Genomic DNA, 25,194 nt, shown 5'->3' with positions numbered 1-25,194 from the left:
GGTAACCTCATAAATTGCTAACTTTGTATAATCCTTTGTGTTAACTTAAATGCAACAAGGAGCCCCATTAATTAGTTCCACTGCATTTAATAAAATGTAATCATTAAAACCATTCCTATTGATCTGAATCATTGCATTCCCTCACATACCAGATAAACATTTCTGATAGCAGGTGCTCTTTTTGAATCTCAAACGCATGTAACTCCTGTAGGAGTTTATGTGACCCTAAATGACACAGTCTTTCTGTTGGTTCTCTGCTGGCACTCTCACAAACAAAGTAGAAATTCCCACTATTTTCCCCCATCTCTGTGTGCTGTTGAATGTAAGCAGCCTTCAAAGAGAAGTTGCAGTTTTTTGTTGTTTTTTTTTTTTATTGCATATGTATGAATATTTCTATAGTTTATTAGTTGTATCGAAAGTTCATTAAACACGGACATGTGTCTACCAAAACTCTCTACCTATCAGAATGGATACATATGGACCTGATACCAGAGTCCTCTGTGGAAATGATGAGGAATTGCAGCTCTAGATATATCAGAAAAATGAAATTATAAGCATATGTATTTTATATTCTGAAGCCTGATTTTACAGCAACAAATCACAACAACTGACAGCAGAGAATTCACTGTGCTAACATTTAGTCCAGAGTCTGGACTGTTCAGTATCCAGTACCTGGGATCTTCAGAATGTTGATGAAGGACAACAGTTTGAAACACAATGAGTGTTTGTTTATAGTCTGAATCACTGTTGTCAGCTTTCTTAGACCTTAAAGGCCTTGGAAGCAAGAAATATTAGGGAAACTATCACATCAGGCCAATTCCCTGATAGTGGTGTGCTTCATGTCTGAGATCAGCCTGTAGAGTACCAAAAAAGGCCATATATGGGAGGTGGTGGTACCCAAGGGATGCTGTCAATGTCCCTTCACAAAAGGTTGGATGTAGAAGGGCCTGAGAGGCCTGTTGAGATGTAAGTGCTGAAATAAATACCCATACAAACATGAGGGTTGTATATTTTCAGTTCCAACCTATTAACTGCTGTGTGTGGGAAAGCTGAAAGTAAGCAGTTCATGACTGGGTGAAATTCAACAGAGTCCAAACTTAAGTGTTGAGAGCTATCTCTGGGATCAAGGTCACTACTTCTGAAAGGCAATACTCAGGGCAGACACTGCTCTAAGAATCTCACATCCCAGGTGCCCTGCTATAAGCACATGATTTCAAGGGATGACTGACCCTGACAGCTAGGAATGTACTTAAATTGTTGAGATGCAGTCACAGAAGTGACCTTTCAAAGTTTTCTTTCCCAGTTCCTGTTTTTTGATGATCATTGTGATGGTAAAAAATGTATTGGTGTTAAAATCAATCTGTATTCAATCTGATTCTTTATATTGCAAATCATTCTAATAGCCCTCCCTAGGTGTTGTGATTTTCCTCAGTTCTTTTGAGGTCTCTAATAGTCACACAATAGATTGCAAATACCATTCTAGTTTCCTTCTCTTTGGCTCTGTCAGTGGAAGAAGATCTGTCACTGCTGTTTAGGAGATCCTTGTGGTCAATGTCAGTCATTTGAACAAGAATAGCCCTGCTGAAGGGATGCCTTTCACTCCTTGAAATAAGAAAACTCAAGAAAGATGCAACTGCCCATATGGGTTGGGAGAGAAGCATCTTGTCTTACTGGCTGGCAGGAAACTGTAGATGAGGAGACAGTCAGCCGAACTACATCAGCCACAAAATTCTTCAGATATCTACTTAAACAATTTCCATGTTTTACATCTTGCTGCCATTCCATGTCTTAAAATGACCAAGTGGCTTATGCTTTACCACTTACTGAATCAAACCCCAAATCCACTTACCCGCCTTCAAAAGGATTGTCTCCTGGGATGACGTGAGTGCTGTCCTTGCCAATCAGGAACTTGATTCGATCATAGAAGGAGTGCAAGCTCTGCTGGGAGATGGGGGCTTGTGTCTCCTGGATGATATCCAGGGGGTCTGGGGAGCCCAGGCAAAGCGCATTGACATGGCACAGCGGCTGTAAGCAGCAATCTGGGTCCATGCAATCTACCAGGCCATCTGCAAAAGGGTAAGAAAGATTTTAGAGCAATGGTAATGTGGAGTGCTATAGACTTCAGGGTGCAAAAACTCTTTCCAACACAGACAAAAGAGAAATGCAGATTTTCACCTACAAAGAGTAAGGCATATTCACCGAAAGTCAAAATACAGAACATAAAATACATATTAATATGTAACATAAATATGCAGTAATATGTAATATATGAAAACTCACAGATTAGACCCTAAAAAAGCATATTTTAGGTTAATTCTAGGATGTGCCATTCCACATCTCAGTCACTGTGATAACTCTAGAGCCCCAAAAGGTTGTTTTGTTTTCTTCTGCCAATATACATATGACTTTTGTACACTGCTCCTGTTCCCTGGGCAAATCATAGACACATTGCATCATACCAAAGCTATCGGGTTTGCTTTCAGCAGGACTAAATAGTGAATAAAGCCACTGTATCTACCATGGCTGCAGAGGGATCAGTACACACAACCCAGTAAAACAGAACAGAAAGTAAAGAAGATTTTGTTGGGAGGGTTTGATCTCTTTTGACCTTTGTCACATTGATTCCATACAGACGCAGAGTAACAGATGACTCAAACTCTCAGGATATAAAGCTTGTACTTTTAGCACCACTAAATTAATAATAACAACAATAACAGCACTGGACACACATGAAAAAGCTTGCCAAGAGTACGCTAGTAAAATGAGGGTTTGCATATCTGTCAAGCCATCAAACACACAGACAGTACCACTTCCCCTCCCACCACCATAGCAACATCCCCCCATTCATTTTGAGATGTCACTGCTCATTGCAGACAGCTCAGGAAAAAAAACAGTGACAGGAAAGGAAATACAAAAAAAGCTCAAAAGAGGTTTGATGAAGCATCACATTTAGCAATAAAAGTTGTTAGCATGTAGTAGAGACAGATCTTTAAATCTGATAAGGGAACTGGATGTTTTTGTTCTGGGGTAATGGGATATGGAGCCCTTCACTTCCAACTCATCAGTTCAAGAAAGACAGTTTGACAGTGAATGAAAATTATTACCATGTGATGGCTGTTCACAGACCTATGTGAAATGAGTGGTTGGTCTCTGTGTAGTTCCTGGGAGCTCCATATATCAGAGAAACCACCTTTACAGCTAGTATCTACTAACTATTTCAGCATAGAGGCAAGGGATGAACATACCAGGAGAGCAATACTGTCTTGAAAGGTAGTTTCCTCCTGAAGGAGATTTTGAGTTTTCAGGATAATGTATTGTTTATTTCAAAGAAGTAGTAAATTAAAACAAGACAGTTTGTCACTGTTACTATTTGTGAGCTTCAGTTTTGTCCCAGTTTCACCTATGAAACCCAGTATGAACTAGAAGTCGTTTCTCTAGTGTTATTGGTATTACTTTGTATTTACTGTAATATAAATAGGATGGGATCTGATCTGTTATTGTGCTAGTACCTACAATGGCTTACACATCATGGACTTTGATTCTGTTGAGTTATACCTGTTCCACTCTTGGAAGATTTTAGTGCTGTAAGACATCATTTGATGTCGTTACTCATACACAGAAAACTGAACAACGAGCCCGGTCAGGATTCCCAGCGCTTCCTGGCTATGAGTAGGTCAAAGCACAATGAGTATCTGCTCCATGTACATGAGCCCCCACACACAGTGAGTCATTTTCACAAGTGCTCTGCACCTGCCATTAATGATAATGGGAGCAGTGTTAGACCAGTAAAGTGCTTTGGGAAATCCCATCTGTTATCCTTACCTCTATCTGTTCTGATATCTTTACATCTTTATGACTCCTTGCAAAATTGCTAGAAAAAGAATTTCAGCTCACCCATTGGCCTTTTCTCTTGATCACTAGGGATAATGAAAAAGAACTAATCAGGGTTTATTTGCCCATTAAAGAAATTACTTGCTGCAGATGACTAGATCAGTAGGATTCTGGAAAGTCAAGTTTCAGATGGAGTTTGAGAGACCATTCACAGAATACAGACCTGCTTAGATGTAATATGCTTGTCTACAGCTACCTACCTAAAAAAAAAAAAAAAAGAAACAGAAAAGAAGCAACAAAACAACACTGTTACTATATCAACTATAGTGTTAAGCAAGATAAAATGTTGTCTTTTTCTCCCACACATTAATAGTGTTTTTTAAGGCTACAGACACTTGGCTGAGAGGGTGGCAAACCAGCTGTACCATACTTCATTACATTGTCTTTCTTCCACGCATCAGAAATGCGTTTTGGGACCTGAAGCTACAGGACAGCAAGGAAATGTTTTGCAGGAAACTGTAGATAAATGTTTAAAGAACAGACGCAAAAGACAATGTTTTGAATAGGTGGGAATGATGAGCATTCATCTGCAGGTAAGCCTTTCAACTAATGTGTGGAATAAGTTGGGGATAACTACACCAGAGGCATTTGTCACTGACATCCTATATCCTAAATTTATCAACGTCCTCAAGAGCTGAAATGGCATTTACCTACTCAGCCCCCTCTAATACCAACAACAGTTTCAGGAAAAAGCATTTCTTTAGCTTAAGAAATGTAGCGGCTATTTTTGTCTGAGTCATGCAGAACAGCAAGAGTTAAGCTACAAATCAGATCATAAATAGTGATATCTCCATCTGAATACAGTTTTCTTGCTTTTTTTACTGTATGGTTCACAAATCATCCAAGTGGTGCCCTACAGTAAATTGTAAGGTGTTGTCATATAATGACATTGTACACAGCTATGACTTCTCATGCCCTAAGATGTCTCACTGGATCCATCAGAAAAGTGAGGATAAAGTGACTTTTGCAAGAAGCTCCCTACCCATGAAGAGCAAGGTGTCCAGGGACCTGCACCGATTAAGCAAAAATAAAATAAGAACAAAATAAAACTCAGGCTTTAATTGTCCAATCCAACAACAAACGTGAGAAGCCAGCACCAGCAGCAAAGGAAAAGATAGCAAGGTATGATCTCACAGAACAATATGAAGCATAAAGTTTTATTTTCCTTAAAACTCACTGCAGATTTTTCAGAGAGGTAACGGAAGGAGGTGAACATGGGATTAATGGCTTTTGCATCCCAATTTTTGCAGCAGCAAAGCCACAGACCCATGATCCCCACGTAGATTTGTAACTTCAGCAGCTCCCAGAGTACAGGTAGGCTGCACTGTAAGTTCTTAGTTATGGACACCTTTATACAGCTCTTGGTTTTAAAAAGTGGCAGCTTCCTTATTTACATATACCTATAATATGACCATGGCACTTCAGTCCAGAGAACAAATGTGTTGCTTAATTAACTCCATGAAAAGCTTCAAGTCCTGCGTAGAGAGATAATGGTAATTCATATGCTTTAGGGTCAAAGAGGCTACTATGATCAACTTATCTGACCTCTTATACCTCCAGGCTGTTAATTTTTTTCCCACCCAGAACTGGATTAAAGCCTGTGTTTTAGAAAGATATCTCATATATCAAAGACAGCTGATTACAGTGAGTCCACCACCTCCTCCAGTAAGCTATTCAAAATGCTTAATTGCTGCTAGGAAACTGCATCTCATTGCAAGGTTGGATTTGTCTAACTCCAATATCCCATGACTGTGTCTTGTTTTGCCTTTGTCCATAAGGTTATCAATATTTCCTTCTGCTCTGTATGCTCCAATATCTTTTCCATGTGCAAGTACCTTCACACAGCAACAATCCAATCCAAAACTTTTGTTTGAACAGCTGAGGAAGATGAAACTTCCAATTGTAAGGTTTATTTCCCAGCCACTGGACTTTTTTGGTGTATAACACCCTTTGATTTCTTTACAGTAATTTCACATCTATTGTTATGTGTGGACACCAACACTGGACACAGCACTACAGCAGCAATATTGGGCACAGAAAAGAGACCACTTCCCAACTTTTGGGTTTTTATACTTTTAAGGTTCACAGTAGAGTTTTTGCAACAGCCTTGCACTGAGAACTCATGTTGAAACAATCATCTTTAGTGACCTTGAAATCCCATTCTGAGTCATTGCTTCTCAAGAGTCTCCCAATCCACCTGTATAACATCCTTTGTTTGTTCCCAGGGCTATCTTGCATTTTGCTGCATTAAGACACGTTTTGTTTGACCGTGACCTTGTAGCGATGTGAGTCAGATCACTACACCAAAATGATCTGGGTATATTATTTACCACCATATTGAGCTTTAGGTGACCTGAAGATTTTACCAGGAGAGATTTAAACTACATTCTAAGACAATAATGAAAATGCTGAGTAGGGTTGAATACAACAACCAGTTCCAAGGGATCCCTTCAGAAACAGCTTCAATCATGGATGCCTTCCAATTAACATTAATTCAGAGTTCTGTCACTGAGCCAGATTTTAAGACATTTCTTGTGTTCCTTATTTCCATGCATAGGAGTTTTTACATCTTAGACACTTTTTATGCATCCTATATACATATACCTGTCCTTCTGGCAGTCCTGTCAAAAATAAAACAAAACAAAACCCTTCTGTCAGACTTCCTTTGCACCTTTTGCAATCTCAGAGTTACCACGGGGTGAATCAAACCACTGTTGTTGTGAAAAGGGTGCCATTGGCAAGACATTGTCACATCTGGTAAATAATGTGTTCAATGGTTTGCATCTTTCACTAAGACTCATGTAATCACAGAATAAATCAGTCTGGATGGCACCTCTGGAGGTCATCTTGTGAGCCCTGTCTCATTCATTTCAGAAAGGGACAAGAAGGAGAATGGGCTCATGCAGAAAACCTTCCTTTTCTGCCACTGAGGATAAACCAATTCCAATTTATTCAGCTAATATAAAATTTTAGGGGACCAAGTCCACTTTTATCAGATAATCTGCACTCTGTATATTACTAGTCAGTGAGTTTTACTTTGGGATGACTCATCTAGCTCGTGTCTTGTGGTAGAGTTGCAATACTGTTTTTAGAATGATGCTCTGACTCGTTTTAAAGATTACAAATCCACCAATCCCATTAGTGAGCTCTTTAAAACACTACCTTAGACTGTAAACTCCCAGGGAGCCAAGACTGTCTTTTTATTTTCTGTTCACAAAACATCTGTTCCAGTCCCAAAGGACTCTGAAGTGTCAGCACAAGCCAATGAAATAACCACAATTCTCACTAAAGGTTTGTATCTGCAATGTATGTTCAGCTTGTCCTCCACAGAAGCATTGCTTCCTGGAGGGGCTGAACTCTAAAGTTATCTGTGCCTTCTTGGAGCAGGACCTTGGCCTAAAAAGTATGACCTTTGCATAATACCAGCTGGAAAACACCTGATATTAACTGACTTTAAACACTCTCACTATAACTACTGGAACAACTACGTTAGATAATGACAGCAGATGGAAATGCTGACCCTACTCAGGAATTTCACGAGATACTCAATATCATAACTGCCTTCCACAAATAGTCACCTAGATGCCAAATTTAAGATGAGCTAAATTTATTTGGCTTTCAAACACTGCTTGTGACCCATCAGTTCCTAAAAATTGTTTTATCAGGTTTACATAGTATACAAAAAAATACATCCAACCAAACCAATGCAAAATTTTTAAAATCTGGAGCTACTGGTGTCAGTGTGGAGGACACAGCATTCTGTCTTGCCTACCTGGACCTTCAAGTTGGCTGGAGGATCCCTATTTCTGGTATTTGCCACAAAAGGAGTTGCAGGATCCAAGTCAAAAGTAATTTTGTTCTCAAAAATCCAACATATAAACTGAACCTTTTCCAGGTGTGTTATGACACAAATAAGGCTGGAATGGTAAACACCATTAGAGTCACTGGTTACATGGGACATGCTCCTTACCACCTGAGCATGCGGGACTGGGAAGGTGTTGATTAACTAAAGAGGTTCTGTGACTGTCTTCCTTGCCTGTCAGCCTTCATGTCCAGACTCCCTGGCTTCCCTGAATGCTAGAAATGGATTACAATCCTAAGGCACACAACTAGCCACTAACCGATAGGAAAAACTATGTGCTTGTTGAACATTGCTGTTTATTAGGAGAGGCATATCTTCTAGCTTACTTCTAAACTATTCCCTCCCCAGAACAAAAGCTTATTCTCATGTTCACAACCACTACTATCCCACAAAATACTCTTCAGCAGCAACAGGGATATTGTGCCTGCATTCCTTGGGTTTTTGCTGCACTTGCTGGATGCAAAGTGCTCACAAATCCTACAGCAGTCTCATTCCTCCTTTGAGTCCTGTGCAGTCTAGCTTCCAGGTTCCTCACCTAACCCCATGTGACACCAATAAGGGGTCAAGGATCAGAGTTTTGTACAGAAGCAAAGGGCTGATTTTGAGACACAGCTTCTGCAGTAAACAAGATCAGCCGAGAGCTAACAAAATTTCAAATTAGCTGTGACTTTTCATGGCCCCACAATTGTGTTGGCTGATTTTATGGGCAGTATCTTAGCTGGCTGAGACTGAATAATTGAGCGTTTCCACAGTTATGAATGCTGCAACAAAAATCTGTCATGTTAACATGAACAACAGAATGCAAATAACCTGCAGCCAGAGGTGTTATTATGTGTTTAAGCAGACTCTGACAGGTGCTGCGTGTCAGGTGCCAGGCTGCAACAGGCAGGCCATGGGTAGGAATGGGCCTGTTTATACACAGAGAGCATTCTGTGATGCACATCGGGAGCCCCAGTGAGACAGGCAGTCAGAAGGAGCTGAATTTAAAGAGCCTGATTAGGGTAAATCTGGGAGAGCATATGTGACAAACTGAAGGATTGTTCCTGCCAAAGACCATGACACTTTTTGCCACTGACTGCAGTGGGAAGAGCAGCTATGAGAAACTGTACTAGGCAAAGCAAAAGTAGAAAGTAAAAGTAAGAATCAAACCCCATCTTCTCTTAGGAGTATTTCCACTGCCAACAAAAGCATAAAATGCACTGATTATACAAATAATTGTGTCTCTCACCTTATCCAGTTCTTATGTTTCCCTTCCCTTTCTGTGCCATTCATCAGTCAACACTATCACTTTTTGTGGGGACACTGTCTTGTCCTGTGATGTTTTTGGATGAATTACTGGAAGAGTTTGGACAGGAAGGGTTTCAAATGTAGATGCTCAAAGGTTAAGATAACAAGGTGTTAGTCCTGCCCTTGAGCAAATCAGGTTTTAACCTTCCAGTTCTAGTCTAAGGCCTGGTGAAACACAGACTAAAGGAATGGCTTGGTACTTTTGCATAAATATAAATCATTGTTCACATGAATGTTTATGCTGATGAAGATTTACAGGAGTAATCTTGTTCTGCCCTGAGTTGAGGACCAACACTCAATTTACTTGAATTGGATTTGGGAAATAAATAGGTTTTATTACAGTGCTTTGCAGAGGAAAAGCACTATATTCAACAAAAGAGTTGTAGCTTTAGGGTCCCCTGTAGGGAATCAAAGGGGGACAAAACCCAACCATAATGAACAATGGCAATGTGACTGCCAGTCCTCTGTCACCATGTTAGCTATTCATGTTCTCTTCTCTTTCTATTCCACCTGCTCTGTTTTGATTTCACCTGAATAAGCTTCTCACTGTTTGTATCCTGGCTATATTAGACTGTTGGCTGCCTGGGAAAGAATTTGCCCTCACATCTTTCTCTAAGTGTTCAGCATATGTTTGGAAGTTTGAAATAATATAGTCATATGAAATAGTAATCATGTATTTGAGTTACAGAATTCCTTGGGCTCTTGTGCAGAAGCTGAGCTCTGCAGGGCTAGTCACTGCAGAAATACTCTGCAAAATGTTTATCCTAATCCAGAGCTACATTCTCTTTTACAAAAAAAAAAATATAAATAGAAAATGAAGGGAAGTGGAAGGAGGAAATGACAGAAATCACATGATAATCACCATTAGTTGGGCATAAACCAGAGCTATAATAATGTGTTTAGAGTCTACAAGTTCACAGCATCCCCGAAGTCATCATTGCTCTGGAGAGTACAGTTGATGTAGCTGGTTTCATTGGTTTCTTCCTTTCTCCAGGCAGATTTTTAACCAAGGGACTTAGAAATTGCACAGCCAGCAAACAACACAGGCAATCAAGGATTTGAAGCAATTTCATGAAGCTGAGCAAGGCATGTCAGGGCCCTTCCTAGCTTAGGAGAGATTAACTGCATCCTGGGGTGCGTCAGGCACAGCATGGCCAGCCAGTCGAGGGAGGTGATTTTCCTGCTCTGCTCTGCACTGGTATGGCCTCACCTTGAATATTGTGTGCAGTTTTGGTCATTGCAATATAAAAAATGATATAAAGCTATTAGACAGAGTCCAGTGGAGGGCCACAAAGAATGTGAGGATCTAGATGGAAAGTCATATGAGATGTGACTGAGGTCACTTGGTCTGTTCAGCCTGGAGAAGAGGAGACTGAGGGGAGACCTCATTGCAGTCTACAACTTCCTCACAAGGGGAAGCAGAAGGGCAGGCATTCATCTCTTCTCTGTGGTGACCAGTGACAGGACACAAGGGAATTGTCTGAAGTTGTGTCAGGAGAGGTTTAGGTTAGATATTAGGAAAAGGTTCTTCACTCAGAGGGTGGGTGGGCACCAAATAAGCTCCCCAGGGAAGCGGTCAGAGCACAAATCTGCCAGAGTACAAGAAGCATTTGGACAATGCTCTCGGGCACATAGTGCAATTCTTGGGGCTGTCCTGTGCAGGGCCAGAAGCTAGACTTTGATGATCTTTGTGACTCCCTTCCAACTCAGGATATTCTATGATTTTATGACTAGCATTCAGACAAGAGAGTGAGTACAAGTTGATTAACCTGATCAATGGTCATGCAGTAGTGGACCTGAAACCGCCTCCTTCAAGAGCCAAAGCACCTCTCAAAAGTGATATCTCAAAAGTGATTCCTCTGAGCAAAAGGGATTCAAATCTTAGCAATTTTTTTTTTGTGGCAACAGTGGTTTCACACCCTCAGCAGCTGAGATATCCTTGTCACCAAGGTCTCTCGCTTTCCTGGCAAGTGCTGCAAGTGTTAAGCTACTGCTGAAAAATTCACCCTAATATATTCTGACTGAATCCAAGCCAATTTAAGCAATCATCTGAGCACAGCTTGGGAAGTGGTCTCAGACAACTGAAGATACAGGCATGTTTCTCAAATCCTGGTCATGAGGAAAGCGACCATATACGCTATGCATGTTGAGCACACTTAGGGCAAAACCTTAGGATTTTAAGGGGACTTTCTGTCCCACAGAGGTTGTAAGAGTTTGCCTCAGATGCTAAAGCAGGTCTGGTAGAGCTTTCCTTTACTTCTGCTTTAAACATTGGTGCCCAAACACAGTTTAAGCACCTGTTCAGCTGCAGAAATGCTTTGTGAAATGTATGTCCAAGCCTGTTTTTACTGAAGCTGGTTCAAGTCACCTTTTGATACATCTTAGGGACCAGCAGTGCCTCCTTCCCGTGCATAAGTTCCCTTACTTCAGCAGACAATGGTAGGGTTTTTCTGACACAGAAACCACTTTCATAGTTTCTTTCTGAATCTATTAATAAAAGGTATCTTACTAAGAACTAGTCAAAAGTTCCAGGAACTTTCCCAAGGTGTCAAGGCAAGGCACTGCTAGACCCCCAGTTCACAATACATCATCCTCTGCAATGGCACCAGCAACACCTGCTCCTGGATGCTGTAATGCCTGGGTTCACACTGCCCTCCTGCCAGCCCTGCTGCTAACAACCAGCAACAGGTGACACCCAAGTGTTACCATCCAACACAGGATCAGAAAAGAGCTGAAACCCAAAAAATATGAACTGGTCATTTTTTCTTATTTGAGGAAAGGTCGATTAACAGTCATCATGGAACAAAGGAAGAGGAGCTGGATGATTTATAAGAAATTATCCAAGCTAGCTCGACTTTCAGGTACAGCAGACTTTCTCATCTTTTTAGCAGTGCTTTGTGGTTTCTCCCAGATGACCCTGTTGTTTGACTAAATCTATTTGTGATGGTAAATACTAATTTATGATGGCTGTTTTCCCAGGTGCATTCAGATCTTAACACTTTGCTCCATAAGTGTAGCCAGCACATTAATGCATGATTTTTTATATTTTTGAGGACGTAGACAGCTCACACACCATGCCCAGGAGATGATCTTCTCATGCTGTAAAAGCCTTGCAGCATGAAGTAAAGGTTCTAACAGTGTGCAAAAAGAAAAAGAAAATAAAAGCATCCCATCACCTCAACTGCAGCTCAAGAATTTGCAAAGACACAGGTTTGCGTTTTGGGGTTCTCCTGGATTCTTTATAATTCCCTTTACAACCCTGAAGCTACCTTCATGTGTAACCCTGTGTACTGGCAAAGATCAGTGCAGACTCCTGCCAGCTCTCTAATACACTATTTGGCATGTGGTGGACAGATGGTGAACACATGGGTGTTAAGAAGGCCAGTGTGCTGTGCCAAAATTTCTCTTGCCAAAGAATTCAAAAAGCTGCTGTTCCAAAGCATTATGTAAGTCTCCACCTTACTACAAGCACTACCTGATCCTTGACTGCAACAAGCAAGACACGAAGCGTTACTCTGGGGAGTTGCACCAATGGGCTATGGTACAGTTGAACAAACAGCACTGATTTGCCTCAGAGAAGCCATTCCTGAATTAAATTGTCCCTAAAGTGAGAGTTGGTTCCTGGTGGCAGCAATAACTAATGCTCAGGGACGCAAGAAAAGGCAAAAATCCTGTGTGCAGAGGCTTGGTGGCTCTGACCTGCTCACTGCTCCAGGATTGAAAGACTAAGGCAACCTTTAGTTGTTCTGGCCCAGGAGGATAGAGAGAAGGAAAAACATGGATTGCTCCACCTGCTAGCTTTTGGGTAGCATCTGGTGGAGCACAGACTGAAGTTGCAGAGGCAAAATGGGGCCATGGGTACCTTGGAACCCTCTGTTTGTGCTAGCCTAAATGAGACATAAACTGAGGGGCAGAAGCTTTGTTACTACAGTTGTTGTAGAAAAATGGTTTATTTTCCTCACTCCCAAAGGAAGATCATTGACCAGGTGACATGTAAAAAAATGAAGTTTCTGTACTTTTACGTAATGGTATGCAATATATGCTAGGAGAGGGCAGCATTATTTGACTGGGAACAGTGTTTATCTATCTATCTAAGTTATCCTGCAGTAATTACTAACACAAGCCCTTGGAACTGTTGAAATTGGGAAGAGGCAGCAGAGAACAGCAGACAACTGAACAGCAACCTCTAATGAATATGAATGGATAGATAATATTATGAACATTTACATTTCAGACATATTTTTCATCTGAGAAAGACTCTTGCCTTTCACAAGTAAGGTAGATTCACCCCTGGCAGAGTTTACCAGCTGTTCAGGAACTGGAATTGTTCAAAGCAGCAAATGAAGGATGGGTCAGTTCCAATTCCTGAAGAATCAGCAAGCTTTACCCTACCTGAAAGACTTGGTTACTCTGGAAAAGCCCCAAACAATAATAAAGGCCTACAAGTGAAGTTACTTGAACTTTTAGACCCAAAGAGTAATTTAGTCCAATACCTGTAGTTCTCTCATGGTTTCACAACAATGTGATGTATCCAGACAGTGAAATGGAGAACTGGACAACTCTGGCTCTCAATGGTTAGGTGATTTCTCCAGAACAAAGGTGGATAACACAGCTTTGCTGCTCAACAGCATATTCATGAGATTAGTGAAGAATATGCTTTTCTCTTCCCCTCCATTTTTCCTGTTACTCTGTTCCTAACAGAGAAGTCTACCAATGCAAGAGAGCCCATGTTTAGCCTATGGAATGTCAGCCTCTTCTCAAGGTTTGCCACAAGTAACTCCACTTCTAGGACTTGTCACAGAAGATAATTTCCTTGATCTTTTAAACTTTCAAACTTCTTATTCTCCGAGCACATGACAGAACACTCAGTGTGGGGTGAGACAGGACTACTCTTAGGTAGTGAGTGTTTGCAGCCACGAACTAGAGAGCTTATTTTCTTTTGAAGAGAGGCAAGAGCCACTTTTCTCATCTTGTTTTAAGCAAACACCTTCCATTTGTTGTAATACAGGTGGCCTCTTAGGTCAAATGCACAAAATCCTGGCCTTTTACACAGATTGTTACAGCTCTGTCATTGCATAGTTTTTCCTTAACTGGTACTGGATGATCATCTGCTCTCAGTTACTTGATACAGCTTCTTTCAAGTTGATGGGCTTTGTGTTCTAAAGTGTAAACAAAGTGGGCCTGGGTGTGAAACCTAAATGCAAGCTTGGACAAATGACACTTGTATGTGGAGAGTGTACTGCTCTCCAAGAGAACTTTTTTTTTAACCTGAACAGAGATTACATTTCACCAAGTCTCTCTCCAAGTGATTCCTGCTCAGCTTGTTATTGTTTATCTGAACAGCCTTCAGATTTAAGAGGCAAACACACCCTGTAATTTAGTACCCGTCTCCCTCAGGGTATGATTAGACTGGGAGCTGATGAAAAAGATTCTGACTCCCATTATCCTGAGGAATTTCCGGCTGCAGGGATTTTGATTAGCAGACACTGGATACCACAGTGTAGGAATCCGCTTCCCGTGAGCTCAAGCATAGTGAATCCCTGTAGTGTGTCTAGAATTCAAGAGATGCTGCTCTGAGTAGTAAGCGACATGAAGAGCAGTGGTCACCAACCAAAGTAGGCACTTATGAGGTGATATCTGAAATAGCTCAGAGAGATGATGCCCTGACTCTCTTTCTCTCCACTGATGATATCCACCATGACTAGCTCAGATGTTTGACTTCTAAAGCTTCATGAAAGGATTTCTACCTTCATTGACAACATTCACGTGCATATGAAGATGAATTATACAATAATCCTGAGATCCTTTCCAGTGAACCAAAATAAACCACTTTTCTCCTGCCCTGGGCATGCATCACTCCAGTGATTGCAATCCCAAAAGAGGATAAACCATAGTGCTCATCCACATACTACATGTTTTTTGAAGAGGCTTCCGGCATACATCTCTTCAGTGTTCTTCAAAGCACAGCAGCTTCCCAAGGTATAATATCTGTGGTGACAAAGTGGGTGCAACAAATACGGACTCAGTTCTGCTTCTAAACACAGCTACCTAGTGTCATTTGAGTTGCCTTTGGATATCTGAGAGATTCAAAGGGAGGTGTCACACATAAAACATATGTATGCTCTACCAGAGAACCAAGCTGTTGTAAAGGGGAAGCCAGAAGCCATCTGGGGCACTCTGGGATGTCTCAGATGGTGCTGGACAAAAGGCAACAAATATTAAGTTGGAACACAGAAAATTATGATTAGGTATTAGGAGAAAAACATTTACTATAAGGATGATCATATACTGGAGTAGGTTGTCCAGAGAGTTGGAATCTCTGTCCTTGGAGGTGTTCAAGATTTGCCGTGAGCAACCTGATGTAATCAGTACTGCCTTGAGCAGGAGGTTGAACTGATGACTGCTGGAGAATCCTTCCAACCTAAATTATGCTATGATGTTCTACAAAGATCTCCAAACTGTCTTGCCATAGAAATCAGCATAAAACCTAGCAAACAGGCAGAGAATCAGCTTTTCTTTATCAGTCCATGTGTAACTATATTTGAATCTCTCTGCCAAACTAAGGACTAAGGCTTCAAAACAGAAGTGCCTCACAACTGCTCAAGCCCCCACATCTCAGAGGTTGAAACTCTAGATTTGAGCTCACAAATACAAATGATTCATAAAAATGTATAAAAATCAAGCCAATAAGGTAAATGTATTCCACTGTTCCACTTCCCAGCTGAGGAGAGTCCTTAGCAGTAACACAGGCAAATCAAAAGCATAGTGTATGACGGTTTACCTGTAATCTGTAATGTGCACCATGTACCTGCTTTTTTTAAGGAGTGTGCCAAGAATAAAGTCAACACTCATTTGTGGGCTCTGACACATGAATAAGCTGTCATAAGGCAATAAGTTACAACCTATCAGTTGCTCTGTTCTCTGTGTACACCATTGCTCCACACAAGTTCACCAAATGCAAGTTAGCAGCTGATGTGCACTAACTTGTAAACATGTCAATGCCTTTTGTCTCTCCTGTCTATATCTGCTATCCTGCAGGGTAGCAAGGCAGCTCATTTCAAGGTGAGAGTAACCCAGGTAACAAGGTTAGCCCTTGAACCAGAAGACGAGGAGATGGTGGTCCACCAACCTGCTCAAAGTCTGGTCATACTCTTTTTGATATCATACAGTTGTGGTCTAAATTGTACATTGGGCTGGATTACTCTTTCCCTCTCTCTCTTTCTAAAAACTTCACAGGGTTTCTGTTGGTTATTTTTTTCCTGTGGAAACTGGGATTATACTTGGGTCTATTTACCATATTTTTACACATCTGATGCAATGCATTTTATTGCTGCCCTGTGTGAGCTCTAAATAGGAAAGATGAGTACAGTGATATTCAGTTCCATATGAGCTAAAAAGCCATCTTCGTTTTATAGTGTGTACCCTTTGCATGGTTCTCCAATTCTTTCCATATTTCCTAAAGGGATAATTTGGTCCATTTGCCGTGCCAGATGTGCAGAAGTATTTTAAATATTCAATCAGAATCCCAGTTGCTGTGAAGCAGATAATCATGGTCTTGGTTTGGCTATTTTTCCTTTTTTTTTTTAACTGTACTGTTCTTGTGACTATGATAAAACAGAGGCTTGCAAAATGCAGCCTCCTCTTCACAGTCTGGGTCCCGGCCCAGACTTGTGGTTTACAAAGCCTTTTGCTGAGTGACAACAAAACAAATTATGCAGTCTCCCTTATGCCTTAAATTTAATATCTCATCTCCTGCTCTCTAATTCAAACCTTCACACTGCACCACGGTTTCCTTTGTAATGAGATAACTCTGAATATTAAGTTTGCATTACACAGAGCTATTATTCACATGCCTGACATCATTACACATGGAAGAGTAATCAATAAAACATGGTTTGAGAGGGACTGGATGGCTTGTGGGCCGTCCAATGGGGATCAGTCACCTAAGCCTCCCTGTTTCCCCCACTCAGTAGTGACCTACCGGAGAGCCTTAATTAAACCTCAGGCAGTGAGGGCAAAGTTTGAACAGTAAGGAATGTTCACTGTCTGAGGTGATCCCGTTGTGTCACTGCTGAGCCACTAGGCTGGGGTGGAGGGATAAAACAGGTGCACAGCCTCTGTCTGCTCTCTGGTATATGGACTTTATCTGAGGATAAACAAACGTCCCTCTTCAGTCCTGGCACTCCAAGTCCAAACCTATTTAATTTGAATTCCAATCCACTCTGGCTGAGTCAGCCTGGCAGACTTCGCTGTCTGTTTTCTACCAGCTGTCAAAAAACAATCTGCCCTGCAGAATCAAGTCCAGCTGACTATTCACTGTGAGAGGTTTATAGGCTCTGCAAAGCCTGACATATCACATGTGCTCATGTCCTACCTCCATCGTTGTCTTTCCCATCACCGCATGCCGTCTCCATGGAAGTGTCACAGCCTGCTCCTCTCCAGCCCAGCTGGCAGACACAGTGCCAGCCGTTCATGTCCAGAGTGCATCTGCCATTGCCGTTACACAAGCCAGGGCATCCCTCTGCAAGGCAAACAGCCATACGTTCAAATGCACTGGAAAGACAAAGGAACAGAGCCTGGAAAGGGGATAATTAAACAGTTTTTTCCCTTCGCCTTCAGTTTATTTCTCCATTTCCACTTTGTTGTCTTCCCACCTGGAACAAACCCAGTTTGGTATCAGGCTATGGTGACCACTCAACGGGCTGCTGCTTCTGGCTCTCCCAGGAGGTCCTCACAGCATAGCCTCAACTCATTGGACTGAGGGAATTGTAAGTTTTGAAGAGGCACTGAGATTTTCCTGCTTCATTGGTTGTAAAAGCAAGGCAGCACTTTGCTCTCTGAGTCTCTCAAAACATTTGCTACATAAGACCAAGATTTGGGGTTATCTAAATTCATTTGGGTTAAAATTCTCAAAACCCAGTGGGATAAAGCAGCTGGCTTTCAGTCATACTGAGTTGTCAGACTGCTAAGCATTCAAAGCCAGCTGGAAAGGGAATGCAGGAAATATCTGGAAGAGAGAGTTTCTTTACTGTAGTAATTTTGGGTGGGATTCATCTCATCCAGTTAGAACTAATCTATAACAGAGATACCATCAACTCTCTGTAGTAGGCAGAGAAACAGATTGTCCCATGGCAATGAGTTGGATGCTCATGGTGATGAGCTGAAACGTGCTCTGGAAGAACCCATTTCTCCCCAGTGACTACAGAGACCCCAGCATAGAGGCAGGCATTTCTTTTATAGGTGATAAAAATTAGTTAGGGAGAATGAACACCAAACTCCCAGTCTGCTTACTAGGGCTTGATTTTCTCATCTGATGACCTCCTCCTGAGATTTCCGTACTTACCCCTACACCACACCCCTTCAAGAAAACAACAGAGTAATTTCCACAGGAAAGTGGTGTGAGGGAGACTGCTTAGCTTATACACTTCTGGGGGTTTTTTATCTGCAGAGCTCAAAAATCTTTACCAAGAAGCCGTTTGAAATGTGAGAGACATTTAACAGCTCAGGAAACTGAATTACAAGGGACTGAAGTGACTGTCAAGGTCACTCAGCAGGACTGATTATACCAGGAACACAATTCAATCTTCCTGAGTCCTGTTTTAATGTTCTGTCTATTTATATGTGTGTTAAGCAATCCTGCCACATAGTTTGAGTTTTTTCAGGCAAACTTTGTAAGACAGGTTTGTGAACATGTGTGAATGACACACACGTACCCGTCCTAAAGGGTTACCATGGGATGAAGAGATGTGCGTTTTCTTAACATCTGGTTGATCACATGATGCATGAGGGTCTGCCCAATGAAGTGGTGAGACAGCATGTAGGGTACCTCACGTCATCGTGTGTCCTGCACTGGGGAAATGGGGTTCAGAAATGCCTTTAAAATAAAAAACTGTTTCTCAGTGAACTTTTTTTAGTTCACAGAACTTTATTCAGTAAGGAGAAGAAGAAAATATATTTTAGGACTGGTTTTCTAACAAATGGCAGATTTTCAGGGACTAAGTGGAAAAAGGAACAAAGGTGGTAGGGAAAAGTCCTTTAAAAGGATCTTAAATAATTTTTTCATTTACAAACATACTTTTCAGTATTTACAAACATACTTTTCAGCATTTCAGTCTTTTAAAATGTGTATTCTGGGATGGGGCACATAATGTGTGTGTATGTGTGAGCATGCTGCTGTGTGTGCATTTTTGTATTTATACACTATACTAGTACTTATATACTACATAAGAGCTGTTTATAGGCAAGGTTACTTGAAATTTTCCAATTATCCAGCCTTCAGTTACTTACAACAGTGCCAAACTTTTAATGATTTAATCTGTTTTTTTCCATGGTAGAGCTAATTTATGTGTTTGTTCCCTTTACCTACTTTCAGTACAAACTGAAAGCATTCAGCTGTTTTGGAGAATGACAGAGGAAGACTTGTATTAAAGAACCTCCTAAAATTACTTAGCTAGGTAGGTAATCCCATTTTGGAGTAAATAAATTCAGTCTGGATGGGACCATCCTGGTGGTAGAAGATAGGACTTTTCCCCCCTCTCTCTATAAATCAGAGGATCACACAATCATGGAACAGTTTGGGTTGGAATGGACTTTAACGGTCATCTAGTTCCAACCTCTCTGCCAGGGGCAGGGACACCTTCCAGGAGGCCAGGTTGCTCAAAGCCCCATCCAGCCTGTCCTTGAACATTTCCAGGGATGGGGCAGCCACAACTTCTCTGGGTAACCTGTTCCATGGCTTAAATTTGTCAAGATGAAAAACCTCTGAATAAATCTCACTGTGCATATTATGTGTATACTGTATGCCTCCATTAGAGCTTGGCTGGTGCATCACCACTGAGCACATCTCATGTTTTCACTGCTTGGACTCTTTATAACCCACCCTAAAAAGTTCTTTTCTATCCTACAGTTGCAGAGACTGGGCAGAAAACTCCTTGCAAAAGTGCTGTAGTGTTGACCTGGACAGGAGTGCATTGAGAATGAAAACAAGTTGAATGATGAGAAGTTGAAGACACCATGATCTTCAAATGCTTTATGTGAGGAGAGTCCAGCAAGTGTAAGGAAAAACTGTAGAACTAGGAGCTTATATGGAACTGCATATGCTCTGTTCTCCCAGGCTCAGGAGAAAGGGAATCTGGAGTGGCAGAAAATGGGTGACATAGTTTGAATGAGGCACCTTCTGCATCTGAGGAAATAAGAAGAGCACAGCAAAACCTGAAAAGACTATGATCGTTTTCCACAACTTCATGGAACAGATAAAAATGGAGAAGGGAAAGCATCTTTTTAAGGTAAAGAGAATAATGCTGGTATAAGAACAGGCTCTTGGACATAAACCAAGTATGAATAATTTCTAGCTGGAAATTAGAAAGAAAAAAAAATCATTTACCAGGATCAAAGGAATGAAGTTCTGGAGTAGCCTTGCTGTAGAGTGTTAAGGAAAAGAAGATTAACTTATTTATCCATAGAGCTAGGTAAATTATTTATATAAAGTTTTACACAATGTCGTTGCCCTTGCTAACAGAAGACTGGACTCTAACTGAGGAGACCCCTTTCAGTTCTGTGTCTTTGAATTGTGCGTGCAATTCATTGTCTACGTTAAATGTGTTTGAGAGTATTTGAATGGACTTTCAGGTTTTCCTCTGAATCTTCTTGACCTGGACCCAGAGAAAGTAAACCAAGCATTTCAGAAAGCAGACAAAAAGAGGAAAAGCATCAATCAGGAGAGGAGAGATAGAAGAGAGTGAGTACCTCATGAGATTATGCCTTCCAAAAGTATCTATTCCTTTTCTTGACTATTAAGGCAATCCAGGGTGACTAGATGAGATATCAACATTTATGCTGTAGATATCTAAAGTAGGATAACTCCCACCTGTAATTTCATACTCTACTCTCTTGGCATCTTTCAAGTGTAGCAAGTAAGTTTGTCTCTTCCTGCTAAAGAGACAGTCACCTTTGGTTCCTAATGAGATAAAGCTCTTTCAAGGAGCCAGAAAGAACTCTTTCCTAATGAAACAAATGGTTCATCACAGGTACAGGAACATAAAAGTTTTCAGATGTTAACCATTATATTACAAGGTTCCTTAAACTATCAGTGCTGTGAGGACTAAATTGAACCTCTCCAGTGGCATGGTTTAGTAGGAGAGTAGACAGTTTTAAGAAGTAATGAGAAAGTAAACCATTAATAGAAGAAAAAAAGGAACAGCAGCTGACAGAGGACTTGGACCTTCAGAAAGTTAGAAGACAACACAGATGTGTAAACCAATATATCCAGGAGAATGGACCTATAAGTAATACCATTTCTAGACTGGTTCACTGCATAAAAACTTGACCATCACTTACACTACAGGGACAAGAAGGTACAATATTCTTCATTCCACAAACAGTGCACTTTAAATTGCTCGACGAAAGGACGATACAAATAAGCATCCTCTCCTTTCCTCCATGCTGGGGAATAAAGCAAAAAGATCATCTTGTTTCCAAAGTGCTTCTGAATATCAACACAGCAGGATGGCTTAATCCTCACAGATTTACACAACCATAATCTTGCAGCTCTGATTTCTCATAGCTAGAAGTCATTAATGATCCATTATTCCTGTCTGTGGTGTTAGCTGTACTTGAGTGACTAAGAGAATTAAACATATGAATAGGTTTTTTGGGGAAAAGGGGGAAGAAACCCTTTATATGAGTTTCCAACTTAAGCACATGAAATTGCTGCTGAAAGATGATGATTCTGGAGGGCATTCACACTGATGTCAGGTCTGCCATGCAAGAGACAGAACAGACCAGGGAAGCAATATAAAAAGTGGGCTAATTTTGAACTAGACAAGAAAAGGGTATCAGAGTCAAAGGAGACTGTCAGCAGAAGTTATCCTGCCATTTTTAAGATTGCTGGTAAATAATCTGCTCTTAATGATCTCTACAGTTAAAGCCTTCTCTAATTAGTCCAGTTATAAACAACGTTCAGTAGGATTTTTCTTCAAGACAAACCTCACTGCCACTTGAAATTGGACTTAGAAGATAAGACTATTTATTATCAGTAGGAAAGCACTGATGAATGTCCTGGTAAGTCCCACAGACAGCAGTTGAGCTCTGAGACGAGTAGGACATGGCTGAATGCAACATGTGAGGATGCAAGCACCTGGAGCTTGAGAGAACAATAACAAGTAAGAGACCCCTGCAGAAGCTTCTGTAGGACTGAGGGTGAGGAGCAAAGCATCAGCTGATCCCTGCAAATGATGAGAAATTTGGCAAAGTGTCTCCAGACTCATGCAACTCTGAAACTATCACAATGATATTTTGTGATGGTGGGAATCCAGAAATCCTTGACCAGATCCATTCTGTAATAGGAAGGTTACAAAGTTACTTGCCAGAGCTCCTACAGTTTTTAATTGCACAAATGAGGGAACTGACTGTGGTCAGACCTTGGGTTCTCACTTGCTCTCAAGCTTCAGGAGCAGCCCAAAGAAGTTACCTTGCAGCCATCTCTGAATTCAAATATTGTTCAGCAACTTTACATTTCAGACTAGCTGTTTATATGCCTCACTACAGTGTTAATGTGGTTAATATTAATTTTTGAAGAGTAAGAATTGATATTCAGCAACAGAAATTAATTTTGTTGATGTACCATGAGATCCAATGATATTCTGGATGAAGAAGCTCTCTCTAAAATCAGCATCTCTTTGAATTATTATTAAAATAATAGGCACCTCTTTTCATTTTAAGCATTAGCAGTGTTAATTAGGCCTTAGTTTAGAAGACTCCACTCCGAGTCTTGTTAGAGCTTCCTGGTTTAATTATGCTGATGTTTGCTATTGAAATTTGCCCTCCAATTTAGAAACAATTCTGCATCTTTTCTGACTTTCTGGTTTATAGTAAAGCTCTAGGAAAGATTCAGCAGTAAATCAGGCTCACCCTTGACAACAGAGGATTACTGGGAAGGGATTTCAACCAGAAAGATGTTAATAATTAAGAAAGCCAAAAGGGCATGAGTAATTTAGTTTTGAAAAATGCACACCATGCAGTTAGCCAAGTAAAAAACCATGTACTTTTAATGTTTCAGCTATTGCTAATCTTTCCAAAAGAAGCCATGCGTGGCAAGAGACAGTCTTTTATTCTTAGTATGTTGCTTAACCTGTTACCTACCGAAATACTCACTAAATATAATTCGTCTTTATTCTTGGGCATAAAGGTGAGTCAAAAAGGGGGATATTCCCAGAGGGAATATGACAGCTACAGAAGACTTAGTTAAAAAACTGAGTCACTGAATGGGCAAATTGGTTCTTGTCCAGGCTCCGCAGGTTAACTTCTCATCTTTTTATCCCCTCAATGCTTATCTGCTACCTTTTGATGCAACCTTCTCCAATACAGGTTGAGATGAAAAGGAGGAGTCCTGGGGTTCTGAAATGCAAAACACTGAGATGTGAAATATTAACAGGAGGTTCTAATTGCACTCCCTAGTGGTGATCCTCATCTTCCTCTGAGAACGCCACCTATTACTTCATAAGGGCACAACAAGTGATCCTCTTTGCTCGATCTAAGACAGATGCACTTATTCCTCCTAATATGAATAAAGTTGAGGATATTTTACTGGTGCTAAAGCCATTAGAGAAAACTAACCACCACTGAACAATCTACTGATCTATAAACAGGGGTCCAAGGACAGCTACCAGCCGCTGCCTTACACTGAAGATGGAAGCCTTAAAACTGTAGATATTTCCTCATCATAAATATTTGTCTGTTCAAAGATTTTCCCTGTTTGTAATTGTACCTGAACCTGCTTTTAAGCCTTAATGGAAAAAAATAGAGAAACATTAAATTGTAAATTCATCCTGAGAAGTCAGTAGGGCAACCATGTTTCTTGTCACACCACACAAGCTCTATAAGGTAGAGACTTCATTTTAACTGTTCACTGGGCCAGTATTTAGGCATATCTGTTCTTCATCATCAGGCTCTCACAGCTGCTATATCTGATTGTTCAAAACCTGAAAAGGAGGGTAACACTACAGAAAAAATGGATTTGTTCAACCTAATTTTTTTAGTTTGTTTAACCAGCAAACATATGATGCTGCGTGGTGTCAGCACTGTGTTGCTCTTAGTGTCAAATCAGTCATGTAGAAAGATATTTGTGTCCAATTCAATCATGTTTATTGTCAGATTGTTGTATTTAACCATATGCATGCCATTTCAATATTTTTCAAAAGCTAAGTGCATTTTGGAAATGCCTATTTCTATTAAAAATTCCTAAATTAATTTAGCTCATTGTTCTGATTAATAAAGAACTGCATTTTTTTTAAGATAGCAGATGATCTCTGTTCTTTAACAGTTCAGTTCCTTTACTTCTTTTTTGAAGAAAGACCTGGGCCCTAGACTTGCTTTACACTTACAAATGGGAGCCTAAGGTTGGATTTTGTTGTACTGTACATTAATGTAACATTATTAATTTCAGATTTATGCAACCAGAGGCTTTGGGGTCATAACATTTTTTTCAGGAAAAAAACCCCAAAACAACAATATATCATTAGTTTAAGTTCCCACATAAGACTTGGAAGTCATGGATCAAAAACGTGAGGAATCCACACAGAAAGTGCACTCACCTGTGTTACAAAATGGACCATAGACATTTAATTAAAACACATCACTATATGGGCTCCTGCTGCATTCACAGACACTTTTGTTTCCTACTGACTTGTCTTACCTGAGTAGGAAGGCTGAAGATGAGAGATGATTTGGAGGGGAGGGCAGGGACAAGGGAATGGGTAGGAACACTGATACGATGTTAACACAGGGTCACAGCACTTACAGAGGTATTTCCTACCTAAATGACTGGAAAATTCACCCTTCCAGACATTAGGGAGCACTTTGGTGATAATGAGGAAGAGATGCAACCTCAACACATCATGTTCACAGTGCATTTTTTTAAAAAGAAACACAAAGACAATAGGAAAAATAGGAAGGAAGAGCATACCTTTCACTACCTTATCCAGATAGTGAGCTTGGGAGATAAAAGACAGGACATTTAAGGTAGGATTGAATAAGTGCATTGCAGCTTACTATGAGACTGTGCAGGTGCTAGAAAGGCAGAGTTTGCTGTGATATGAAAAGAAAAACCTTGATTATGAGGAGAAAAAAAAAAGGAAGAACGGTGGAGCACAGTGCTC

The 25,194-nt window shown here is 40.7% G+C and overlaps 1 protein-coding gene across 11 annotated transcripts in view; it reads right to left on the bottom strand.

Moving 5' to 3' along the window:
• Positions 1 to 25,194, bottom strand: part of TENM4 (teneurin transmembrane protein 4) — a 600,622-nt gene that overhangs the window by 98,454 nt on the left and 476,974 nt on the right. For 7 of the 11 annotated variants that reach the window (XM_051778647.1, XM_051778642.1, XM_051778649.1 and 4 more), the window contains 3 exons: positions 25,002 to 25,028; positions 17,415 to 17,561; positions 1,850 to 2,066 (listed from right to left, as the gene is read on the bottom strand). In XM_051778647.1, the coding sequence (XP_051634607.1) occupies positions 1,850 to 2,066; positions 17,415 to 17,561; positions 25,002 to 25,028 (391 nt within the window). The remainder of the gene's footprint in view (positions 1 to 1,849; positions 2,067 to 17,414; positions 17,562 to 25,001; positions 25,029 to 25,194) is intronic. The other 4 variants (XM_051778650.1, XM_051778645.1, XM_051778651.1 and 1 more) reach the window with 1 other exon arrangement.

Source organism: Manacus candei, unplaced genomic scaffold (assembly GCF_025592945.1).
Source record: "Manacus candei isolate 608988 ecotype Guabito, Panama unplaced genomic scaffold, ASM2559294v1 h1tg000014l, whole genome shotgun sequence".
Lineage (NCBI taxonomy): Eukaryota > Metazoa > Chordata > Aves > Passeriformes > Pipridae > Manacus > Manacus candei.
The sequence above is the reverse complement of the archived record's forward strand: the minus strand, read 5'-3'. Positions and strand labels throughout refer to the sequence as shown.